The sequence below is a fragment of the Thermobia domestica genome, chromosome 11 (genome assembly GCF_964235325.1).
Source record: "Thermobia domestica chromosome 11, izTheDome1.hap1.1, whole genome shotgun sequence".
NCBI classification, from domain to species: domain Eukaryota; kingdom Metazoa; phylum Arthropoda; class Insecta; order Zygentoma; family Lepismatidae; genus Thermobia; species Thermobia domestica.
Genome location: NC_137464.1, coordinates 158960555 through 158984225, shown reverse-complemented (window position 1 = coordinate 158984225; position 23671 = coordinate 158960555). Strand labels below are relative to the sequence as shown.

The window sequence follows — 23671 nt, the reverse complement described above, 5'->3', positions numbered from 1 at the left end:
AAAAAAAAAAAAAAAAAAAAAAGTAAAACCAGTGCAGAGTCCTAGAACCTTTCCTGAAAGACATCACAACACATTATTAATAATTTTAAGTGTCAATGGTATCTATTATTTCTAACTAGTGCAGCACACATAAACACAATACACATACAGAAACAGAAAACATATAACATCACACCTCATGTGCAGTAAAACAGTACATATACACAACACACATAAAGTAACAGAAAATACGTGACATCACACCTCATGTTCAACAGTATTTCTCAAGAGCCCAACTCACAGTATGAGTAACGTGAGATATAGGAAAAGTCTTACTAACACTTTTGAAAATGTGCCAAGTAATTGTTAAATGGGGCTGAACTGGTTAGAATTGTACCAACTTTTTCATAAAAGGGCTGAAAATGCCAGCGTGGTACGAACGGGCCGATGAATGACAAAAAGGGCTGAATTTGGTACAATTGTATCAAGTGTGGCAGCACTGCTCCTGGAACAGACTAGATTAATTATTGGTAATTAGTCAAATTAGGTTAAATGTTGAGTAATTAAATACATGTAAGTTAAGCGAAACAAATGTTCTTGACATTTTAAAATGTAGAACATTAGCAACTTCATAAAATTATTTTTTGATGTATCTTTACAGATCGTTGGAGCAGATGAAGCTGTGGCAAATGAGGCGGCGGCTGCTGCTCAAGCCATAAAAGATGACTGTGAGAGTGATTTAGCGGAAGCCATTCCTGCTCTGCAGGCGGCTTTGGATGCTCTGGATACATTGAAACCAGCTGATATTACTGTTGTCAAGTCCATGAAAAATCCTCCTGCTATAGTTAAACTGGTAAACACTACGTAAAGAAGGGTTACGTTAGCAGAGGAAACTAAAATATAGCCTTTTTACTTTTTAATTTTTTAAAATTATTATTATTATTATTATTATTATTATTATTATTATTATTATTATTATTATTATTATTATTAATAATAATAATAATAATAATAATAATAATAATAATAATAATAGTAAAATAATAATAATAATAATGGGGGCTGCGGTGGCTCAGTATTAAAGCGCTCACCTCTTGCATGGGGTCGCTGGTTTGATCCCAGCCCGGGCCAAGTAAACTTTGTAGTGGACAAACACTATGTGGGTGGTTTTTTACGGGGTTCTCCCACATTCTTCATTCCACTACATCATCCATCTCATCATTACCGTCTTCCTTACCCATATTTTTATTATTGCCTGCATCATGCTACACATACAGAAGTGATATTCAGGATAAACAAAATTGAAAGACAGAACATATGCTTACATTAACCCTACAACGGCCAACCTATTTTCCTAACATAAACAGCTAAGGTGAGTCCGATGGACTCACACTGTTGATATTGTGTTGTGAGATCCTATATTGTGTTATTGAGTGTAATTTCGTATAATATTTTGAAGTTTTTCCGACTTAACATGCACGTATAACAACCAGGTATTCTTATAGTGTTTACAAGCTCGTCAGTGTTGACATCTGATGTAAAATTAACGTTGAAATTAAAATTATTTTTCTTGTATTGTTTAAAAGGTAGTGTAATTATAAAGTTTAGTAGAAACAACTTTTGCTAAGTACTAGATTTTCAAGAAACGTTTTTTCAAAGTACTATAAGTTATAAGAAACAATATAATTAATGCAATTGAAGGGGTGGGTTCCAAAAAAGTCTAAGTCAATTTTCGTCAATTTTGAGATATTGCTTCTATTAAATTCCATTTCAGCATCTTCGTATATTGAACAGCCTTTCATGCCAAAACTACATAAATCAAATTAGTTGTAGGCAAAAGAAACTGAGTTATTGTCCAAAATGCCCTTAGTCAACAGCATTCTCAAAAGTTATTTTGTGACTCATGCCTACAAATACTTATAAAACTCTTTCTATAGATGATAATTTCAACTTTATCTTACGAAACGTAGATAATGAAAATTTTCTTTTACGTAGATTACTTTTCTTTCACGGAAATAGAATGATGGAAACGCACACAAAATATCGTCTCCTGAAAAGCTTACTTTCTTGACTTAGGCTCTTTTGTAATTGAGCTCTTCATTTGTTGGTTTGGAATGTTCTCGTAATTTCCTGGAACTACTGAAGGAACTTCGTTTTACGTGTTGGTTGATTTACATTTTTTGCAGTATTTAAGAACAACCGAATCTTCAGAAGACACACGCTTTTGGCAGGTCCTGCATGATTGCCTTTGCAGTTGTCCTTTTCGCGCATCACACAAGTAAAGAATCTTTTCTTCTTTCTTTCTCCAGCCTTACCTTGGTAACATGAATTAGCTTATATCACTAGTTTTGAACTCGGCAGCCACAGACTAGATTGATTTGTCAAGACCTACAGCACGTCTATTGCAAATATGTGGCTGGATGAGACTTTCTGCTATTGCAGTAAGAATACCCTTTCTGAAAGTTTTCCGATCAGGATGTAATGTACTCCAGACGAATAAACTGCAACAGTGCATACATCAAGCATATTCATAAAAAAAATAAATGGTCATACATTTGTCTTTCTTTGCCATGAATATTCATGGGCCAATTGGTCTCTTCCTTCCTTCAGTTTGGTAATAAATCGGGTTTTAAGAACGTCTATTGTTTTTCTCTGTTCCCACTAGTGTAAGACCATTGCCAAGCAATGTGTCGGCGAGATCAAAATGTATGAAATAATTATCATATGTGATATTTTTTTACTCCCAGAGTGAGACTTCGCCAAATGCAAGGCCACATTTTGTCCCAAGTTTTTTAGTTGTTATTTTCTTTCCTAACGTAAGGTGTACTGTATAAAAGGATAGTGTGTTTTGGAATCTGCTATTCATCATACGTTCATCCCACAATTACCTGGTTTCAACGGCATATATTGCGTAAATAGACATCTACCTGTGAATGGAACAAGCTGTTCGTCAACATTCAAAATTTCGCGAGGGTCATAGTGGCTTTTCAAGCATTGGTTCATTCTTTCACAAACTTCACGTATTGACGCCAGTTTATCTTTATTTCTTCTGTCACTTCTTGTTGTTTTGTCATAAAATTGGATAAATATGGGCAAATACTTAAACCTGTTTTTACTCATCGCACCGCGAAATATTCGTGGTCCATACTTTTTGTTCCATAGCAGTTCTATGTTCAGATCTTTGTCTTTCAGTCGACCAGCAGTATACAAAGGTCCAAGTAAATACTTCAATTCTCTCTCATCGACCGGATTCCACTGATTCTGCATGTTGCTTCTTCATGAGTATACCGAACGATAGTCTTCACACATCGTCTTGAATAAATAATAACTGAGCGTTTAAGGGATCTTCGATTATTTTATTTGGAAAAGGGAAACTTCTTTATTCCTACCTGATGATGTTCTGAGATTTTGTTGTCTGTGGTCTAAGATTTTGTCTTCTGTGGTCAAGGAGTTTTAGAATATCATGCGGTTCCGTCCTTTGCATACAAAATCTTTTCATTACTTTGGCACCGATTTTCAACATCTTCAATCTCAGAATTACTAATCGTATCAGAAACTTCTAATGCTTCACTTTCCCAATCACTTACGCTATCTTTAATTTCACTGCTCATAATGTCCTCGTCTTTGTCCCCAACAAGTGACGATTAACTTATACAATATTTGAAAAAGCAGCCATTTCTGCACTTCCATTAGCACTTACATACACTAACAGTTTCACAACCTGCACTAAAAGAATCAACTGGTATAAATGTAACATATAATTAATAATTTTAAGGCAATTAGCTATATTAGGGTCTAGGTCAAAACCCTCACAGCCAAAACACCCACACTCAAGAAATGTCAAAAAGCCCACAAGATCGGTCATAACTCCCACACAAATGGACAAAACTCCCAAACGCACGAACGGTCAAAACCCCCACACTCAAGAAATGTCAAAACGCCCACACGATCGGTCATAACTCCCACACAAATGGACAAATCTCCCAAACGCACGAACGGTCAAAACCCCCACAGCCAAAACCCCCACACTCAAGAAATGTCAAAACGCCCACAAAATCGGTCAAAACTCCCACACAAATGGACAAAACTCCCACACATAGCAACGGTCACACATCCCCACATAAATGGACAAAACTCCCACATGCAGAAATTGTCACAACTGCCACACAAATGGACAAAACCCCCACACAATCGGACAAATCCCCCACACTCTGAAATGATCGTGATTGCACGTCTTTGTTGCGGCTCTTTACGACACCCACTTTAGTGTTTCTGTCGTTACAAAACGGTGCAAGAAGAATAGTTGCAACATCAGTTTAAGTGGAATAAAAAATGTTATTAAAAAGTACAAGGGCACGACATACAACCAGAATCATTTCAGAGTGTGGGAGATTTGTCCGATTGTGTGGGGGTTTTGTCCATTTGTGTGGCAGTTGTGACAATTTCTGCATGTAGAGTTTTGTCCATTTGTGTGGGGGTTTTGTCCATTTATGTAGGATTGTGACCGCTGCTATGTGTGGCTGTTTTGTCCATTTGTGTGGGAGTTATGACCGTTGGAGGTTATGACCGATTACCAGTGTGGGGGTTTTGGCTGTGGGGGTTATGACTGTTCGTGTATTTGAGAGATTTGTCCATTTGTGTGGAAGTTATGACCGTTTGTGTGTTTTGGCTGTGGGGGTTTTGACCGGTTCCCCTATATTACCACTGGGAACCCAAATATATGAAGCAATTTAGTAATGAGTCCATTGGACTCATATTGGCCTTTTGTGTTACGAAATTAGAAATATATTTTTAAAACCTACCCTAATGTATATTTTTTCAATTCCAAATTGTATTCACACTTTACATTACCTACCGATAGCATATCTATAAAGAGACATCTATTGAGCAAGAAATACATTGCAGCTGGATAAAAATTATACGCGATGAATCCATTGGACTCACGTTGGCCGTTTAAGGGTTAAGAGTGCACTATAATGATGAAAATAGCGTGGCAATAAATTCGTATTGTGTAAGTGACGATACTAATGGCGAAGTTAGTTTTCGTAATGCTGAACAGAGTATCCAGGTTAATTATTATAAATATAATGCAATATATGCCCTATAATCCACATTATACGTGTATTCCGTAGCCGAGGCTTCCAATAACAGTCAGGATACCGTAATGTACTCTTAAAATAAATCGCATTTGGTTGTTGGGATACGATCTATAATGTTCGTCATAACATCAGCAATTGCCTGACATTCAATAAAACGATATAGGATTGCCTCTGAAGTTTTACATAACTTGCGGTACGGGTTGGGCTGTACTTTAACCTGTTAAGTGGGGAGCTTCCGAATCAGAAAGTTGCATCTAAATGCGGAATAAATTTGTTAAAGATACTTATTATGAAATTAAATGAAATCTTGGAGTTTTACGTCCCACGGAAAATACGAATCTATTCGTATTAATTCATCATGCCCAATACGAATCTTATGACGAACATAGTCGTCAGACTACAAATAAAAACGAAATTTTCATGACGAGTTAAGTCGTCATTGGCAGTTAAGAGGTTAATGCGATAGTTTCTCACGTAAAGGGAGAATATCATTTATTATGATATCAGACAGAGACTGGTAAGACTGGAGCATGCAAATTGTGCTAAATACGTCTTCAATCTTTAGTTGGAGGCTGAGAGATTATCCTCGGAATATCACTGTTCTTCTTCTCTTCTTGAGGGATTAGGGATTAAATTTCTGGGCTGTCGGCATCGATGTCGGCATTTAGCCAGTCACGTGTATGAGGAATGACGTCCTTTGGCGAGCACACTATCCAAAGAAAGGAAATCTAGGAAGCGGCCTGGGACCATAGTTAGGTAGCATCCCGGAATGTGCCTGATGTGAATGAGGGAAACCCAGGAAAAACCTCACTCAAAATGGCTGGCCTGAAAAAGCTGTTATACTTTTTCGACCGAGTGTCCCCCATCGGGAACCGAACCCGGGACCACTCTTACCAAAGGCGAGAGCGTTAGTGACTATGCCACGCGGGACCACTACTTCTCTTCTTGGAAACATTGATACAGAGCCTGAACTAATCCACACACCTAGAAAGCTTTTGGATTCACATAGGCCAGAAGTAGAATAAGACTTTACATATTTTGGACAAGACCGTACGAACCGTAAGTCTGGTGGATTATTTATGTTAAAGGTCTAAGGAGAGATGGAGATACGGTGTATCTCTTGCAATATGGAAATAGAACCCAAACCATGTAAACTATCAGAAGAGAGATTGTACTTTTCTAAGATAATACCGTGGTTAAGGGATAAATATGGACAGCATGCCATAGCTTCGCCGACATGTAAGTATTAAGGTACCAAGTACACGGTATAACATCTAAATCACGTCCTTTAATTGTCGCAAGTTCACGTTGTAAACTAGTTAGGATGAGAGTCCACACAACACCATACTGATCAATATCATGTTTAGTAAACACAATGCCCAACACCTTCAATTGATCCACTGTGGCTATAGGTTGTGTTATCTGACACTCAAGTAAAAATGATCAATCGCCTAAAACCATAATTTCCGTTTTGGTATACTTTACCTGCATGCCATTAACCCGGCAATATTGCTTCAAAATGTACAACAGGATAGTGATTTGTAGATGAAATAGAAAACTCATTGTCACGTCATCTCCGTAAACTTGAACATTGATTTTTTGAAATGGAGACATACCCTCCTGATGAACATTTGTCAGACGATATAAATGAGGATCAAAAACTAATGTAAAGAGGAGCGCTGATAGTGGGCATTCCTGTCGCAGCTCTCGACGATGTGGTAAAGAAGTAGAAGTAAAGTCATTAACATAAATCATCGCCGTCGCTGTAGAGACAGATTGTAAGAGAGCAAAAAATCCTGGTAGAAATTATAACATTTCAAGCTCTGTAGTAAATACGCATGGCGACAATGTCAAAAGTACGTTGAAAGTTCAAAGATAACACTGTTGAGATATTTGAAAGTAAGGCGTGCTATACACTACGAGATCAATCCTAGGAAATATCTTAGGATTTATCTTCGGAAAAATGTTATGACATATCTTGTAGGAAATCCTATACTTTTTGTGCCATACACGTGAAGAGTTTTCCTGTCTGACCGAATGACGTTTATCAACATTGTGAAATAGTTCTATTTAATAAAAGTACAAAGTTGAAGAATTACTATGCTAACCATACTGCACATCCCACTGATATTAATATCAGGCGCTATATTGTTAAGTTGGATACCTCTAAAAAAAAAACATAAATATCAGAAGGGTGCTGGTATAGCTTTGGCGCAGCACATTTTAGAAGATTTACAAATAAAATTTAATATTTTGCATGAAAAGAAATATTTATAAGGATAAAATTTCTTCAAACAACAGAATTAAATACAAAGTAATACAGTTGTATTTTATGTTTACAATTATAGGGTTACTAGTGTAAAATCATTATAAATGTTTTAACGTCGGATAAAATAGGTGAGAGACAATGTTTAGCAGAAAGGGTCCGGCTAATTTTTCTAAAAAGTGTTACAATTTCGGTAGTTTCTATTTACATTAGTTTAGTTTAGGCTGGTTCAGGTTAGTTACGGTTATGTTACGTTAGATTATATTAGTATATCGTTCCAGCTAATTTTCAAAAGTGATAGAATTTCGCTTACTTCTATTAATATTAAGTTAGTTTAAGTTAGTTAATTTCATTAGGTTAGATTCGATTAGGTTGTGTTAGGTCTAAGTGCATATCAAAGATGACCGGTGATACTATTTTCCACCACCGGTTTATTTCTGTATAGTTTACAGAAGCTATAGTTTATGTTCACAAGTGGAGCGCTACTACCACGATACCATGACAATTGCTATTCAAACTCGTATCATTGCCGAAACCTAATCGTTTTCACTACATTCACTGACGCGCCTGCTTCCTTCGCTCGCACCCCCTGACTGACGCTCGGGCCACAGCTTCGCCCTGCTGTGACTCGGTTGCATAGCATTAGAATTTTCCAGAAGCCACCTAGCACAACTTGGTTTGCGTTTTTTGCATTATATTTTTTATACTATATATCCGGACCCCGTATTTGTACGCAAATCGTAAAAGAATTGTAGTTTATCAACAATTGTTTTTGATGGTCCCCTTGAGGGATTTTATCTATACTATGTGAATAACTTTCACGACGGTCAACGCAAATCATTTAGGAAACAGTGATAAATTATAATTTTTCAACAATTATTTCAAGTGGTGCACCTAAAGTAAACCTGCACGGTCAGAAGATACTTCATCAGTTGTTTTCTCACTTGTTTTATTTTCACTTTCTCTCACCTGATGTCGCTTAAATCGAAATCTTACGAATTTTCTTTCCGAAATAGAGCGTGCTCTAAACAAGAGAAATCTCATACGATCGTTCAGAACACAGGAAATGACATGCGATCTGATGCCATACACGTTGAGATTTTGACTCTAGGACAAATCGTGAGAGATTTCCTAGGATCTATCCTATAGTGTATTGCACGCCTAACTTATAAGGTCATGCAAAGTCGAAAGCATTGAATAAACTTTCTTTGTCTTTTGAAAGTCAGCTTGATGCTGTCTAAATATACAAGGAAACAACTGTTTAATTCTTCAGCCATGATGTTAAGAAAAGTTCGAGGTCTTATGTACCAAATCAGCATGATTTGGAGGAAGGAAAGGTGATGTTGCCAATCATTACCGGTATATATTGCAGTAAGGATTGGACTAATAATATCCGAGGCCTTCTTGTAGAAGCTGTATGGTGAACCTGGACACGAAGTAAAATGAGTTTGTCTCAGAACGGCAAAAATTTCTTTACTTGTAATAGAAGCAAGCAATTGCAATCATCAGGATTTGCAATGCGAAGATTAGTAGGAATAGCATTTACAAATTCTAGAAATAATGAAAAATCACACTGAAATGGAGAGAGAAGTTCGTACGATAAGATTCACTAAAGATAAGCAGCATGTCATGAATATCATGAGTTTCACACTGTATCGGAGAACGGAGAGTAGTAATATAATGATCAGTTTTTTGCTTGTGTTGTTAAACATAGTGATAAAATTAAACTCGTCCTTTAGTAATATGAGCTTGTACCGGTAAACCTACAGAATATCGAGCAATGTTCATTTGTTGCAAGTTACTTGATTTGGCTTTAATCATCTTAATCTATGGCAGGTTTTTCGGGAGCTACCGTGTATCCATAATTCATTAATAAGAGCCTAATAATTTTCCCACGTGTGATCACTATCCAGTCCAAGTTCTCGCCCTTGATATTAGCAGATTTTTTTACATTGCTATTAGCATAATTGTTTCACCACTGATGATTGTTCGCAAAATATTTCCTCTTTGTAAGCCATCAGCACCATTTTTCCCGTAATGCTGCCCGAACACCATCATCATCCAAGAAAAGAAGATTTAACTTCCAATTATTTGGTCCCCATGTTGGCAATACCCTATGTGCATGTTTCAAAGTTAATAAAACAGCAACATGATCGGTAAAGGACGGCAAATGAATATCAATATCAACTACCTAGGTACTTATCCAGAGGGAAGATACCATCTGTTGAGACGTGATTGGTGTTCCGAAGATTGTACGTAAATTTGAGAAAAAAACAAACACGCCAATGGGAGTCTTTTAAACTAAGGACCTGTAATCAGACATTAAGCTGCTGTGCATGGTTGGTAATTACCAGTCGTATCCCGAGCTTGCAAAACACAATTGAAGTCACCGGTAAGTAGAAGTTTAGTAATGTCACTCGATGAAATTGCAAGAATGTCCGATTGATAAAGTTTCACCTTATCTAGCCGTCCTTGTGCTCCCAAGGAAGCGTATAGGTTCAAGATAATAATACCATCACAACATAGACTCATTCCACGACCACTGGACAAATGTCTAACATTGTCGAATAAGATTACCTTTTACATACTATAACTGTACCATGGCCGTGGGTCTCAATGTTAACATTAACATCGAATGTAAATAAAAAGCTAAAATCAGCAAACGCCACTTATTAAAAGCACACGATATCGAAATTCATCTGACGAAAAAAAGTCGTGATTAATCGTAAGCAGGACTGGGAATGCTATTTAATTAATTATAATATATCTACGTACGTGTACAGTACAGTACGTACAGTAGGGGATGTCAGTACGTGAATAAGCAATGAAGAGACATTCTGCATTTCGAATAAACATAAAGAGTACTATGAAAAGTGCCCGAAAGGAAGAAATACAAATAACTCTTCCCATGATAGGAGAAAAACAAAACCTCTAACTGAAATCAAAGCACTAAACACCAAGAAAAAAAAAAATACAGACTTTGTACTACAAAACCTTCCCAATGTCTTAAAGATCTAAGTCTGCCTTCTGTTAACATGTTACACTTCTTCAATACTGAAAGTATTGAAAATACCAATAAGAAATTTGAATATATATCGAGAACAAATAGTGATAGAAACGTCCGGTTTTGTTTTCTCGGAAAGAGAAAAGAATAGACTTTTATATCCAGCACAAAAAGTCATTCAACTCACCTCAGTACACTTCCACGTGTGGCTCTTTTGTTGCTCGGCAGACACTAAGGCGGTGCCCAACCTCCCTCCAAGTGTTGTGTAAAATCTAAGGTGTCACGGATCCACAAATATCGATAATTCTTTGTCTTAGATTATCCAAACGTTGAACTTGGGTCTATTACACAAACGTCTTCACCCCACCCCCAACCCAAGAAAAGAGTCCTGAAGTTCAAGTCTGGCGAACTCGGGAACCAATGTATGGGACCTCCCTTACCAATATAATTGTCCTGGAAATGATTATTCAGACATTCTTTCATGCTACGGAGATAGTGGGGAGGAGCCCTGTCTTGTTGAAACATGTATGCATATGGTGTGCAAGGTACAGCGTAATTTTCCAACATAGCCAGGTATGTTGCTCCTGTAATTGTAACCTCGTCAACGAAGAATGGGCCTATGACGGAATTTTCAGTCCACGCACTCGACGTTTAATTTTGAGCTGCTGTGTTCATGTTCCACCAACTGGTGTGAATTTTTCTCACCCCATATCCTGCAGTTATGCCTATGACCTTACCTGATGTATGAAAAGTGGCTTCACCATTTCAAGGAAATCATTATACTCCTCAATATGATAGCAGTTCAATAAAGAATTCATATCTGCAAAGCTTGTCATTAAACTTAACTTTTTGAACAAGCTGTAGCATGTGGACTCTGAGACGTAACCTTTTTATACACAATGTTATGCACAGTCGAACGCGGGATTCGTAGTTGTGTACTCACACGCCTTATCGATTTTGCGTGGACTTCACTGAAAGGTCTCTCAAACCATCTTCACTTCTTCATTCACTTTTTTCCACTGCCTTTCTTCCTCAACACAGAGTCAATTTCCAGTAATTGTTTGTCCCATCTGTCAATGCAATGACGGTCTGATAGTTCCTGTCCGTGTTGTCTAAATCTTCTATCTATGGTTACAGAAGACTCGAATTCAGCGAACCGAAAACAGCACTCCACTTTCTGACGAACAGTTATGGATGCCATTTTGCTCACGAGTAATGGGAATGTGTAAAGTTCTATTGCCTTCTGTTGTCTGCTGGGGATAAAATTTAATTCTTTGCTCTTTCCGAAAAACAAAACCGGATAATTCTATCAGTATTGGTCCTCGAGTTATTTAAATTTGTTATTGGTATATTTTCATCCGGGCACACTGTAGAATCATACGTATCTAAGGGTTTTAAAGTGTCCACCAGGTCTATATGTAGATTCTGCGTATCATCATCACTTGTCATAAAGGTTTTACGTTTTTAAGGCTGCGGTGACACTGGTGGTTGTGTTAATTCTACATCGATTTCCTAACTTAATTCCACATCACAGAACAGTCACTCACTATATTCTCAACGGGATGCGGATTTGGTTGTTTCTTTTTCGTAAGATGTAAGCATTGGAACCATGAGAGAATCTAACTTTGAACTTGCCATGTCTTGTTTAACCGCATCTAAAATGGCGGGACTTGCAGTAGTCACAGAAATAGCGTTGCCAGATACTTAAGACACCAAAGACGAGAAATATTCTTTTGGTGGACGATATTTAGCCCTGGATATTACAGGTTATGTCATTGTCACCGTCCCGTGTTGTAAGATAGTAGCATAAGCAAAGAAACATATTGATACAATGGAGTTCTAGGAAGAGGATTATGTTTAATAGTGGTCATCTGGGATTAATTTGGAGAAAAGTTTTAGTCCATCGTCGGGCGTAACTTATAAAGACATACATTAATTAAGTGGTATGCTGCAAGATATCGATAACACGTAAGCTTTTATCCTGGATATATGATAGACATCCAAAAGCCCGAAACAATCTGGAGGGTATATGTTTTTGAAGTGTCATATTACAAATCCGAACACCATTACTAATGAGAAAGGGTAAATAACCAGGCCATTTTTTTTTTCTACATGAATAGGGAACGAGCACTCGTCTTAAGAGATGATCGGATATTTCGAGCGGTAAATCGGTAATTTTTACGTATTATGTGTGACGATGCACTGGTGATCATCTCTTGACTAATTGTCCCATTGGTTTGACAAAATTCAGTGTTTCTAGATTGATTGCAAAAACGTCTCATGTTCTTGATTCGATTTTAATTTGATGTATATGAAATACTTTTCATTATCTGAATAGCCACGGCCACCATAACTTTGGAAATTTGGCGTGGATCCACCGATAAATTTCCAAAGGCATGGGCGTGTTTGTCAAAGACTATTTTGATTGTATTTTAGCTAATTGAATTACTTACACAGGAGATCGCATATCCAATCTTCACTGAATTTAATTGATTCCCAAAAGGAGAAAAAAATATAGGCGAAAATAGAGATTTAAACCAATGAAGAACACTGTTCGTAGTTCGATTAGTTGCGTCGTGATTCACCAACACCTCGAATCAAGCTTCGGTGCATGATTATGGAACGTTAAATTTCAAACAACAATTATTATTATTATTATTATTATTATTATTATTATTATTATTATTATTATTATTATTATTATTATTATTATTATTATTATTATTATAAAATATTGAAACTGTTATATTTGTTTCCAAACACTTTTTTGAACTCCGGTTCTAGAAGTCTAAACGAGTTGACTACATTGATTCTTTTCTTTATTTTTTCATTGATGGCCGAGTAAATGTTTAAAATGTTGAAAATTCTCGGACTTGACATTTTAACAAAAAGTGAGACGTTTTACTATACAATACGCACAAAGCAAAAACAACGATATTTTGGAAACCCATCTGTTAGTATAATATTTGATATTTCAGTTGTCATGTGAATTATTTTTAGCTTCGTGAGTATTATAATACGTCTCATCCCTTGTTAAAATGTTAAACTCGAACTTTTCGATGTTTCAAAAATGTATTTGTATATATATATATATATTGTTTGTATATATATAATGAAATGAATTTTTTAGGTTAATGTTCCACTGTTATGACTTTAGGCTAAAGAAGGCGTATGGTTAATAAAAGTGATTTTTTTTTTTTTTAATTTTTTGCTTTCCCATCGAGAAATCGAGAATCGGACCTGAAACCACATGGATCAAAGGCGCACACACTAGCCACTTAGACCAGCGGGGAGGACCTTATTTGTATATAAATATCTCAATTATTTAGCAGAGGTTTATACTACGCTCGGTATTTATTCACACAAGTAGAAGTTCATGCATAAAAGTTTGCAGTCGCGTCATGGAGATATGTATATTGAGGCGGTAGCAGTGCATTGTAAATTTAATCTAAAAAGGCAAAAGTTATTTGTTTATGTATGTGAGGAACGTACTTAAATAATAGATGGTCTTTGTGAAGCGATTCCTTGAAACTGTCTTCTATCAAAAGTCCTCAGATGTACAAAATCGAGTAGCTAGTCAGTCTCATTCAGTGAAGAAACTTAGCAGAAACTCATAAAGACGTATTCTTAGTCTCATTATTATTTCATTTTTCCTTGTGTAAAGAGTAAATGTTGAAAGTTTAGTTCTGTTTCTAATAAATGGGAGATCCAACTTCATTTTTTGCACAAGCAGTTGAAGTACAGGAGATATTTTCTGGTGAGATTTAGAGTACCTTCATGCACAGGCTTTTCTTTTTAAAACTGCTTACATTGTCTGTGAATGTGTAGTGAACGCACATCGGAGTTTCACTTGCCGCGAAATGATGGAACGGGCTGAATTAAAATTTTGTCAAAAATTTAATAATACTCAAATGAAACCATTTGGAATATTCAGTAGGTGTTCGGAATCCTTATTACAAAATAAATAAATAAATTTAAAAAGCACTACATGTAAGTTCTCCGTAGCCTTCATCTTCATGTTTCTGTGATGTGGAAATAACAAAAATTGTTAGCGAAAGCTGGTAATTGCATTATGACAATGTAATCATGAAATCTGTGCATCTGATTTAGATGTTCTTGGCCAATTCCAAAGTTCCATTTGTTTTTCAAACTACTACTTTCTCTATAATATTCTTGACTTTTGACTCTTCCTTTGACTGGACTAAGACATTTTAACAGGCCACGAGTCGACTGCGGTTTGGGTACAAAACCTCGCGGCCAGAACCTCGCGGCGACAACCTCGCGGACCAAAACCTCGCCTGGCCAAAACCTCGCCTCCCAAAATCTCGCGGCCCAAAATCTCGCCAGGCCGAAACCTCGCCTGGCCAAAACCTCGCCGCCCAAAACCTCGCGGGACAAAATCTCGCCGGGCCAAAACCCCGCCTGGCCAAAACCTCGCCGCCCAAAACGTCGCGGGCCAAAATCTCGCGGGGCGAAAACCTCGCCTGGCCAAAATCTCGCCGGGCCAAAACCTCGCGCCCCAAAATATCGCCATACCCAAAATCTCGCCTGACCAAAATGTAAATGTTCCAACAGATGATAAGAATGACGGTATAAAAGACGCTGTTTCAGAAGAAGTATCACGGGTATTTGACCAAGTCCCGCGATACCATGTGAAAATTCTATTTCTGTATTAGAGGATTTCAATGTGAAGGTAGGGCGACAGGATGTTTTTAAACTGATTATAGAGAAAGAAAGTCTGCATAAGGAAAGTAATGACAACTAACGAGGTTAGTTTCGTGAACTTTGGAACATCCAAAAACTTAAAATTTTAACAAAAATCTAATAATATTTATGAAAATATGAAACAATATATGAGTTTTTACGACGTCCCTTGATTATGTCCTATAGGTTAAAGGAGACGTAGATGACCAGGATGAAGGAAATGATCGAATAAAGAAAGTGGGAGGAAACGGGAATAACCCGAGAAAGCCCACGCACACGATGTTTTGTATATTATTATTATTATTATTATTATTATTATTATTATTATTATTATTATTATTATTATTATTTATTATTATTATTATTATTATTATTATTATTTGTAACGTGTAATTGCATATTAGGAAACACATTGGGTAAATTTTAAAGAAAAGTTTCATTCGCGGCGAGGTTTTGGCACGGCGAGATTTTGGGCGGCGAGGTTTTGGCCCGGCGAGATTTTGTCCCGCGAGGTTTCGGGCGGCGAGGTTTTGGCCCGGCGAGATTTTGTCCCGCGAGGTTTTGGCCACGCGAGGTTTTGGCTCGGCGAGATTTTGTCCCGCGAGGTTTTGGCCACGCGAGGTTTTGGCCCGGCGAGATTTTGTCCCGCGAGGTTTTGGCCGGCGAGATTTTGGGCGGCGATGTTTCGGCCGCGAGATTTTGTCCGTATACCGTCGACTGCGCCTGTGTAACTTAATACTTGTGTAACAATTTCGACAATGTAATACAAGATTATTAATACATATATAATGATTTGGTTAGTTTTATTTTATTAATGCTGTCGAATGCTTCCAAAGCTGTAATAAACAATGTACATATACTGCGTTTCCTAGTGTAGAAGATGCACTTGTACGTCGATATAGAGAACTGACTTATTTCAATTTCCGCCAAGTGAACTTTGTGGTGGACAAACACCGTGTGCGTGGGTTTTCTCGGGGTTCTCCCGTTTCCTCCCATTTTCTTCATTCCACCATTTCATTCATTACTCATCATCACCGTCTCCTTTAGTCTAACCGGCATAACCGTGGGACGTAAAACTCAAAGATTTCATTTCATTCTTTTTAATTTCAATTTCAGTAAGTTTTCCCGATTCTATGTTTGATGTCCTTCTTGTTTCCTTGCAGTGTATAATAGCATTTTTCAATTACATACAGTTCAGTGACTCAATAAATGCAGTATGGATACAATCGCTCTATTTACCGTTTCACAGTATGTATGCTTTTCTCTAAACGTGCATGTGCTATAGTCCGCAGACGCGTCTGCAATTTTATATTTAGTTAAGTGTTGGTAACTCCATATATGTTCTTTGATAAAATCCCAATTTACGTAAAAAGAAACTTTATAAAGTGGATGGAAAACATTTTGCTCTAAATTGAATACAGAAAATTAAGTGTGTCTTCTACGCCAGCAAATATGGTAATAGGTAAGGAGAAAGAGAGAAACCGTTGAAAAATTTACTTTCGACTGGAAATTAAATAGCACTCCAACACATTCTCTTTCCAGATAGTAAATGAATTTAAGTTAAGTATGGAGTCAAATATAGAGTAAAAAGTATTAGTTATTTTATGTATCTTTGTGGAAATTTCGTAAAGTAAGTAACAAGTGTAGTTTAACATAGAAGTTAGTCGTATCTTATGAAGAAACAAAAAAAATTACCTTCTCAATATTAATATTAGATTTTGATAGAGACCATTCCTGTGTTTCTTCCTATGACAGGTGATGGAAGCAGTGTGCGTAATGTTGGATCAAAAAGCTGTGAAGAAACCTGATCCTTCTGGTACCGGGAAGATGATTGATGATTATTGGTCAGTTTCAATGAAAGTATTAAGTGACCTGAAGTTCTTGGACAAATTAAGGAGTTATGACAAGGATAATATCAAGCCAGAAATTATGAAGAAAATCAGAGACAAGTAATGTGTTTCTTTTCTTTTCGAAAAGAGAAAATGTTTCTATATTAGACAGAATTGATATATTATATCATAAAATCTTTTTAAATGCCCTTGGAACAGCTAGGTAGAAATTATAACTTTATTCATACTTTATTCATTTAGAACTAAAAATTATACACTTTCGAAATATTTAATATAATATTCTTGTTGTCAATTGTTTCTGACTACATATTTCATTTGATTCTTCAGACACTTTAAGATCTATGCCAATAAATAAATAAATAAATAAATAGAAAGTAATGGAATAAGCTTAGGAATAACGGACAAGGAAAACATATAGTTAAAACTTCACAGACACATGCACTCCGATGTATGTATCAGTGTTTTAAGGCACTATCACAACACAGTCATAGAAATGTAATGCAACCGAAAAATTGGGTCGTAAAATGCGATTAATTTATGGTTATAATTTATTACCGAATTAAACTGGTTTTCCAACAGTCTCTTTTTTTCCGCCTGCTATCTTCAATCTCGATTTTTTTAAGCATCCTGCTCTGGACCCGGGCCCCGATGGCTTGTAAATGCATGCCTGCCTAAGATAGACAGGACAAGTCTGTCTTGAGAAGTATGCAGGGTGTATAAAGTTGTAATTAGGAAACCTCTTTGAAACAGACCTTTAAGTATGCCAAGAAGAAAGTGGAGAAAATATCAAGTAGAATAGAAGGTTAAAAGATCCTTGTTAGATTAATACAGGATAGAATCCATTATCGAATTTTTGTTCCATTGGCGATGAATTTTTGAATTTCTTAGTTATGTGGAGATGGATTTTTAGAAAATACGCATATACCAAAATGTAAGGAAATCTTTAATCACATACACTGTTCTGCAAATTAAACAGTTGATCTTTAATGAATGATGATATGAACCGTGCAAAATTTGCTTTCCAGATCAGTTTCATAATGATTAACTCATTAATTTATAAGATCTTTATTTTTATACTGGTATAGAAGTTAATGTACATACATATTACATTCCAGATATATTCCAGACCGTGATTTTGTCCCTGAAGTAGTAAGGAACGTTTCTCTTGCTTGTGAAGGTTTATGTAAATGGGTACGAGCAATGGAGGTGTACGATCGTGTCATTAAAATTGTTGCACCCAAGCAAGCCAAGCTCAAAATGGCTGAAGACGAATTGGCCTTGCAGATGGAAACATTAAATGAGAAAAGAGCACAGTTACAAGAGGTAATAGAGAACTTCAATCCATTTAATTTCGTATATTACCCATTATATACGTCGTATTTTAGTATTCTCTCGATGATGTTGACAATATGAGTCTAGAAATGTTGAATCTTGTAAGATGGACTGACCGGTGAGCTTAGGCTATTCTGCGATCAAAGGCAACCAAGTATGTGTGAGAGCTAAGATAAAAGTAACTGCGGTTCAGTTTGCATTCGATCTAGTCGCTGAACAATGATGTTAGAACACTGTGTTATTACATATAGATTAAAGACATTTTTTAAATTAAAGATAATAGCATGTAACCTTCTTTTAACATAAATATTACTTAATACATTTATATTTAGGCATTAAATATTTTACCTACGGGCACGATACATTTTATTTTAAAAAGCATTTGTTTAAACATGCAAAACATTTATTTTTGAATATCAAAAAAAAAAAAATAAATAAATAAATAAATAAATAAATAAATAAATAAAAATAAAATAAAAGATACGTATGTAAATATCTTGTACCTTTATAGCAAAATGTAATACTTTTTTTTTTTTTTTTTTTTTTTTTTGTTCAAATTACAAAATTCTCTGTAAATTACATCATATTATATAAACTGCAATGAACTTCATCTTTGTTGCAGTTTTGCTCTTGTAGTAAGCGCATGCAATAATGGCGGTGACGCAATATTATAATGAAACACTAAATTTCCATTATTTTTACCACATTTCAAAGAAAACAGTGTATTTAATTTTCTTCATACTCCTTCATACTCCTAATGGTATGCATTCTCAATTTTATATATACCTGTTGTGTTTGGCTTAACATAAAACTATGGTTTGGTTTCACCACTGTTGTAGTATTTAATGTTGACACTGTGAGCATGGGTTGCAAGACGAGAATCAGTAAATCACATGTACATGTACTGCAGTACTTAACTTTTACCCCTTGTATAATTACCCCAAAATATAGTTCATCTTTGCTGTGGGTAGCTGTTTTAAACCATGCTCTGTAGTGGATTAGCCTTCACAAAATGTTGGCGTGAAAACAAAATATTGTCACGAGATTTGCATTCAGCATTCTAACAACCGTCGGAAGAGTTCCTGACTTTAACTTTTGAAAATTTCCACCTGAAAAGAATAACCTCGACACTATTATATTTTATTTTATTTTGATTCCTCGGTTGTGGGCGCCTAAGTTGCCCAGTTATGGTAGTGTCTTCACAAATTTGAAAGAACTCATTTGTATATTATAGATTTTATGAGTATTATCTAATACCACAAACGTTTGTTTCAGATTCACTCTATTCATTTCAACTTAGAATTTAAAAATATTTACTGTAGTTGAGGCTATCTTTTGTGAGAAGAAGAGCGTATGAGTATAAAAGTATTCTTGTACTGAACGGATCAGCCATGTGTATTTTAGCGATTAACTTACACATTTTGAAATTTGAGTTTGAATTGAATTTCAGGTAGTTCGTAGAGTAACATTCTTACGGAGACTTCTCATTATGTCAACAAAATACTAAAGTAAGATCAGCGTTAATTTTAGTTCGGATGTTATTGTGGTGCTACTGTTACGTACAATTCTTCTTCTTCTTCTTCTTTACTTTGGCTATTGATCAATATGTATTTTTTGTAGGTAACTGATAAACTTCAAGCTTTGAATGACGAGTTTGCAGCTATGACTAAAAAGAAGAAGGAATTGGAAGATAATATAGAATTATGCTCTCAGAAGTTGGACCGAGCTGAAAAGTTAATAGGTGAGGATGTGAGATGTATTTTATAGTTGTACTTCTGTGTTTAAAAACCTATTACTTTTATATCAGTATTCGAGATTTGTATTGAAATATTACAAGTTGGGCACAAGGGTTACACAAAAATAAAATCGTAATTTCGAAAAGTTTTCTGTTGAAACATTAAGGGCTAGACAAAAACTAGACAAATTCATAAGTACATTTTGAAACTTTCCCAGTTTTTGGCATCAGACAAATAATAAAAATATAGTAATTTATTTATTGCTTGGTGAAAATGACACTACAGCCAAAGCTTTAAATTGCTCACATAAAAGGAAAAAAACTAAACATAAACAAACAAAAGTATATTACACAAAATTTAAAAACAGAAAAAAAACAACATAAGATATTAATTTATAAAAGACAAAAATTACGTCAATGTTAATAACACAATATATTGTACTTACGTAAAGTTGTCCAAAAGGAAAAGGAAAATAACTAATATTTTGACATACTGATTTAAATTACAAAAGTTGTGCATAATAATAATTCTTTATTCTTTACTCATTATTGAAGGAAATAACGTACAACTAAAATCTTTAATTGATCACTTCAAAATAAGAAAAAGATATATGAATAAAACACAATATAATATGAATACATAGAACTGCCGTAGAAAAAAATGTGATTTAATTATTAGCAATATTTTTGGCATATTGATTTTTAATGTGAAGAAATTGTTTTTAATAAAAATGTCAATTATTGAAAGTATTTTCTTTACCGTTTGAATACTTTTATATATTGGAGTACCAATCAAATAATCATTACAAGAAAAAAGTCCAAGATTTTAGGGTTATAAGATGGAGATCTGATATACAACAAATCGATTAGATCAATCCTTGAGAATAAATTTGATTACTCTAAATTTCTTCTTTCAACGAAGGAAATTAAATTAAGTTTCAAGAGAGTAATATTATTAGTTAAGGTATTACATTTAAATTTAAGTCCAAGCCAAGCCTAGAACGAAACTTAAATAGCTTCAATTGATTGAGAGATCGAGAGCAAATTCTTATTCCATATCAAAGCAGCATACTTTAAGTGAGATCTAACTTAAGCACAGTATAGAATTTTACAGGTTAAAATATCTTTAAAATTGCTTGTAAGCCATTTAATAAGATTGAATTTCTTCTGACCTTTTACAAAATATTATCAACATGTTCATTAAAGAGTAATTTATTATCCATAACAATACCAAGATCTTTGATAGTTGAAACCATTTCAATTTTATGATCATTAATTTTGTACTGATAAGCTGATATAACGGTTTTAGTTGAATAAATTACTGTCTTAACTTTATTCATATTCAAAGGTAATAAATTATTTTTAGACCATTCATTGATTAAATTATTATCTGCCTGTAATAATAAATGATCCTGATAATTTTGAATGCTACAAAATATTTTAAGATTATGGGCATATAAATGAAATAACAATTCAGACTTACCAACATCATACACGTACTTAATTAGTAACAAAGAAATCAGATTGGATCCTTGTGGAACACCGGGAGAAATATTATACATAGATGATGTACAACCCATGCACATGACCAAAAATTTACGATAAACAAATAAGAAGCAAAGTATTAAAGACTTAGGAATGTCAAAAATAGATTTTTTTTTTTAAACAAGAATATCATAACAAATCTTATCAAAAGCCTTAGCGAAATCAAAGTACACAGTGTCCATTTGACCTCTATTAAAGACACCAGGAGTAACAAAAGTAAGATTTAAAAAAAATCAATTCAGTTCTTACATTACATTACATTACAATAGAACCAGGGTTCTTACACACAAAAGGCTAGCTTTCCTCCACTACGTCATCATGCTACCCCGCTAAAAAAACACTATCACCAACATATTTTTACAAATAAAATTTGGAAACATCTACAATAGTAATAACACAAGTGAGACGTACTGGGTAAGGCATAACCAAAGTATCTTAGTGTCGAACGCTACGGTCATGATATTAAATATTTTGAATGACAGGAACAAAGCTACAAGGGCTTGAAAAAATGACATTAAAAAAAAAAAGCTTTATCATGAGAAAGAGTGATAAGTATTACATCCAGTGTCGTAGACGATCTTCAATACCGTTTACAGTAAAAATCATACCGTTTACAGTAATTTGATAGCTCAAAGTATTCCGGAGATATGATAAACTTTGGTAAAGTTCACAACACTGTTTAAAATTATGTAGTCACGAGAACTTGCAGTTATTACAACTTTCTAAAACTGTCGCTGTAGTGTTATAGAAGTAAGGAAAAGCAATAACTATCATAAAAATGTTCTCAAATGCTTCATTTTAAAAAGTATAGCAAACTCTACCCATGTTCTTCATATCCGGAATGGTTTGAGATACCATATTGCTGTAAACGACATTATGAGTTGTACGTCTTTTGAAAACCACCTACGCGATTGGATGTGATACTTATCGAAATTAACTTTTCGAAAAATGTCAGATTTTCAATCTCTTGTAACTTTGTTCCGATTCACTCGAAATGCATTATAGCATTATATTGCAATTAGTATTCGACATTAAGTCACTTCGGATGTGCATTGTCCCTCTGTCTCACTTGCGTTATTACTGTTGTAGAGGCCTCTACAATTTGGATGTTTGTTGTATTGTAGCATGCTTAGTTTTTAAAACTGAATAATAAATGTCGGGTTATAGATTTTCGTTTAATATGTAGAGTTGAAATATGTAATAATCTGATGTAATGCGATTTGAATATGATATAACTTTATGTTGAGTTGGCAACACTGTTAATCTGATAGTATTGTAGTGTGTATCGTACAATACCACCTTTTCCATATTTGCATCATACAACATTTCATCATCTTTTATCAGTTAGTTCAAAAAAGTTACAAAGACGTTTCGAGATAATCAATTATAAGGGTGACCCAAAAGTAGGTATACACTTCTGCGCTAATCAAGTATAACTTTGTAGTTTATGGGTTTATTTGCTTCTCCTCTTCCGAGCTTAAGATATAAGAAAAACAGATTAAGAACAAATAACAAACTAATCTACCTGATGTATAACAATAAGAAATGATATAAAATACAATGATCTGATGAGTACGATACTGTATACCTACTTTTGGGCCACCTTATATATATATATATATATATATATATATATATATATATATATATATATATATAATGAAAATAAACGTAAATTGTGAGGAAAAGGGTCCACTTTCTATCACAACAACAAATATGCTGTATCTGTATATACAGGGTAGCCCAAAGGTAGGTATACAGTACTGTACTGATCAGCTCATTGCATTTTATATCATTTCTTATTGTTATGCATCAGGTAGACTTTCTTTATTATTTGTTCTTACTGTCTTTTTACTTATACCTTAAGCTCGGAACAGCCGATGCGAATAAACGTATAAACTAGAATATTATACTTGATCAATGCAGGAGTGTATACCTACTTTTAGGCAATCCTGTATATATATCTATATTACAATATCCCATCATATTTGTTAGTAACAACATGTGCTTTTCCATAAGGATCGTCAAGCAGCTTGCAGAAGCCACTTACGAAGAAGTACGGAGGATACGGAAAGCCACGGACTACCCCTACAACCCCTCCACAGGCCCCGCCTCCAAAATACAACTATAAAAGTGCATATCGAGAACCAGAAGACA

General features: G+C 35.0%; 1 protein-coding gene across 3 annotated transcripts in view; it reads left to right on the top strand.

Annotated features, from left to right (window-relative positions):
* The window catches only part of Dnah3 (dynein heavy chain 3, axonemal), a 567072-nt gene that overhangs the window by 382985 nt on the left and 160416 nt on the right, over window positions 1-23671 (top strand). For all 3 annotated transcript variants that reach the window (XM_081731270.1, XM_081731268.1, XM_081731267.1), the window contains exons 46-49: window positions 641-832; window positions 16808-17001; window positions 18018-18225; window positions 19855-19975. In XM_081731270.1, coding sequence (XP_081587396.1) covers window positions 641-832; window positions 16808-17001; window positions 18018-18225; window positions 19855-19975 — 715 coding nt within the window. The remainder of the gene's footprint in view (window positions 1-640; window positions 833-16807; window positions 17002-18017; window positions 18226-19854; window positions 19976-23671) is intronic.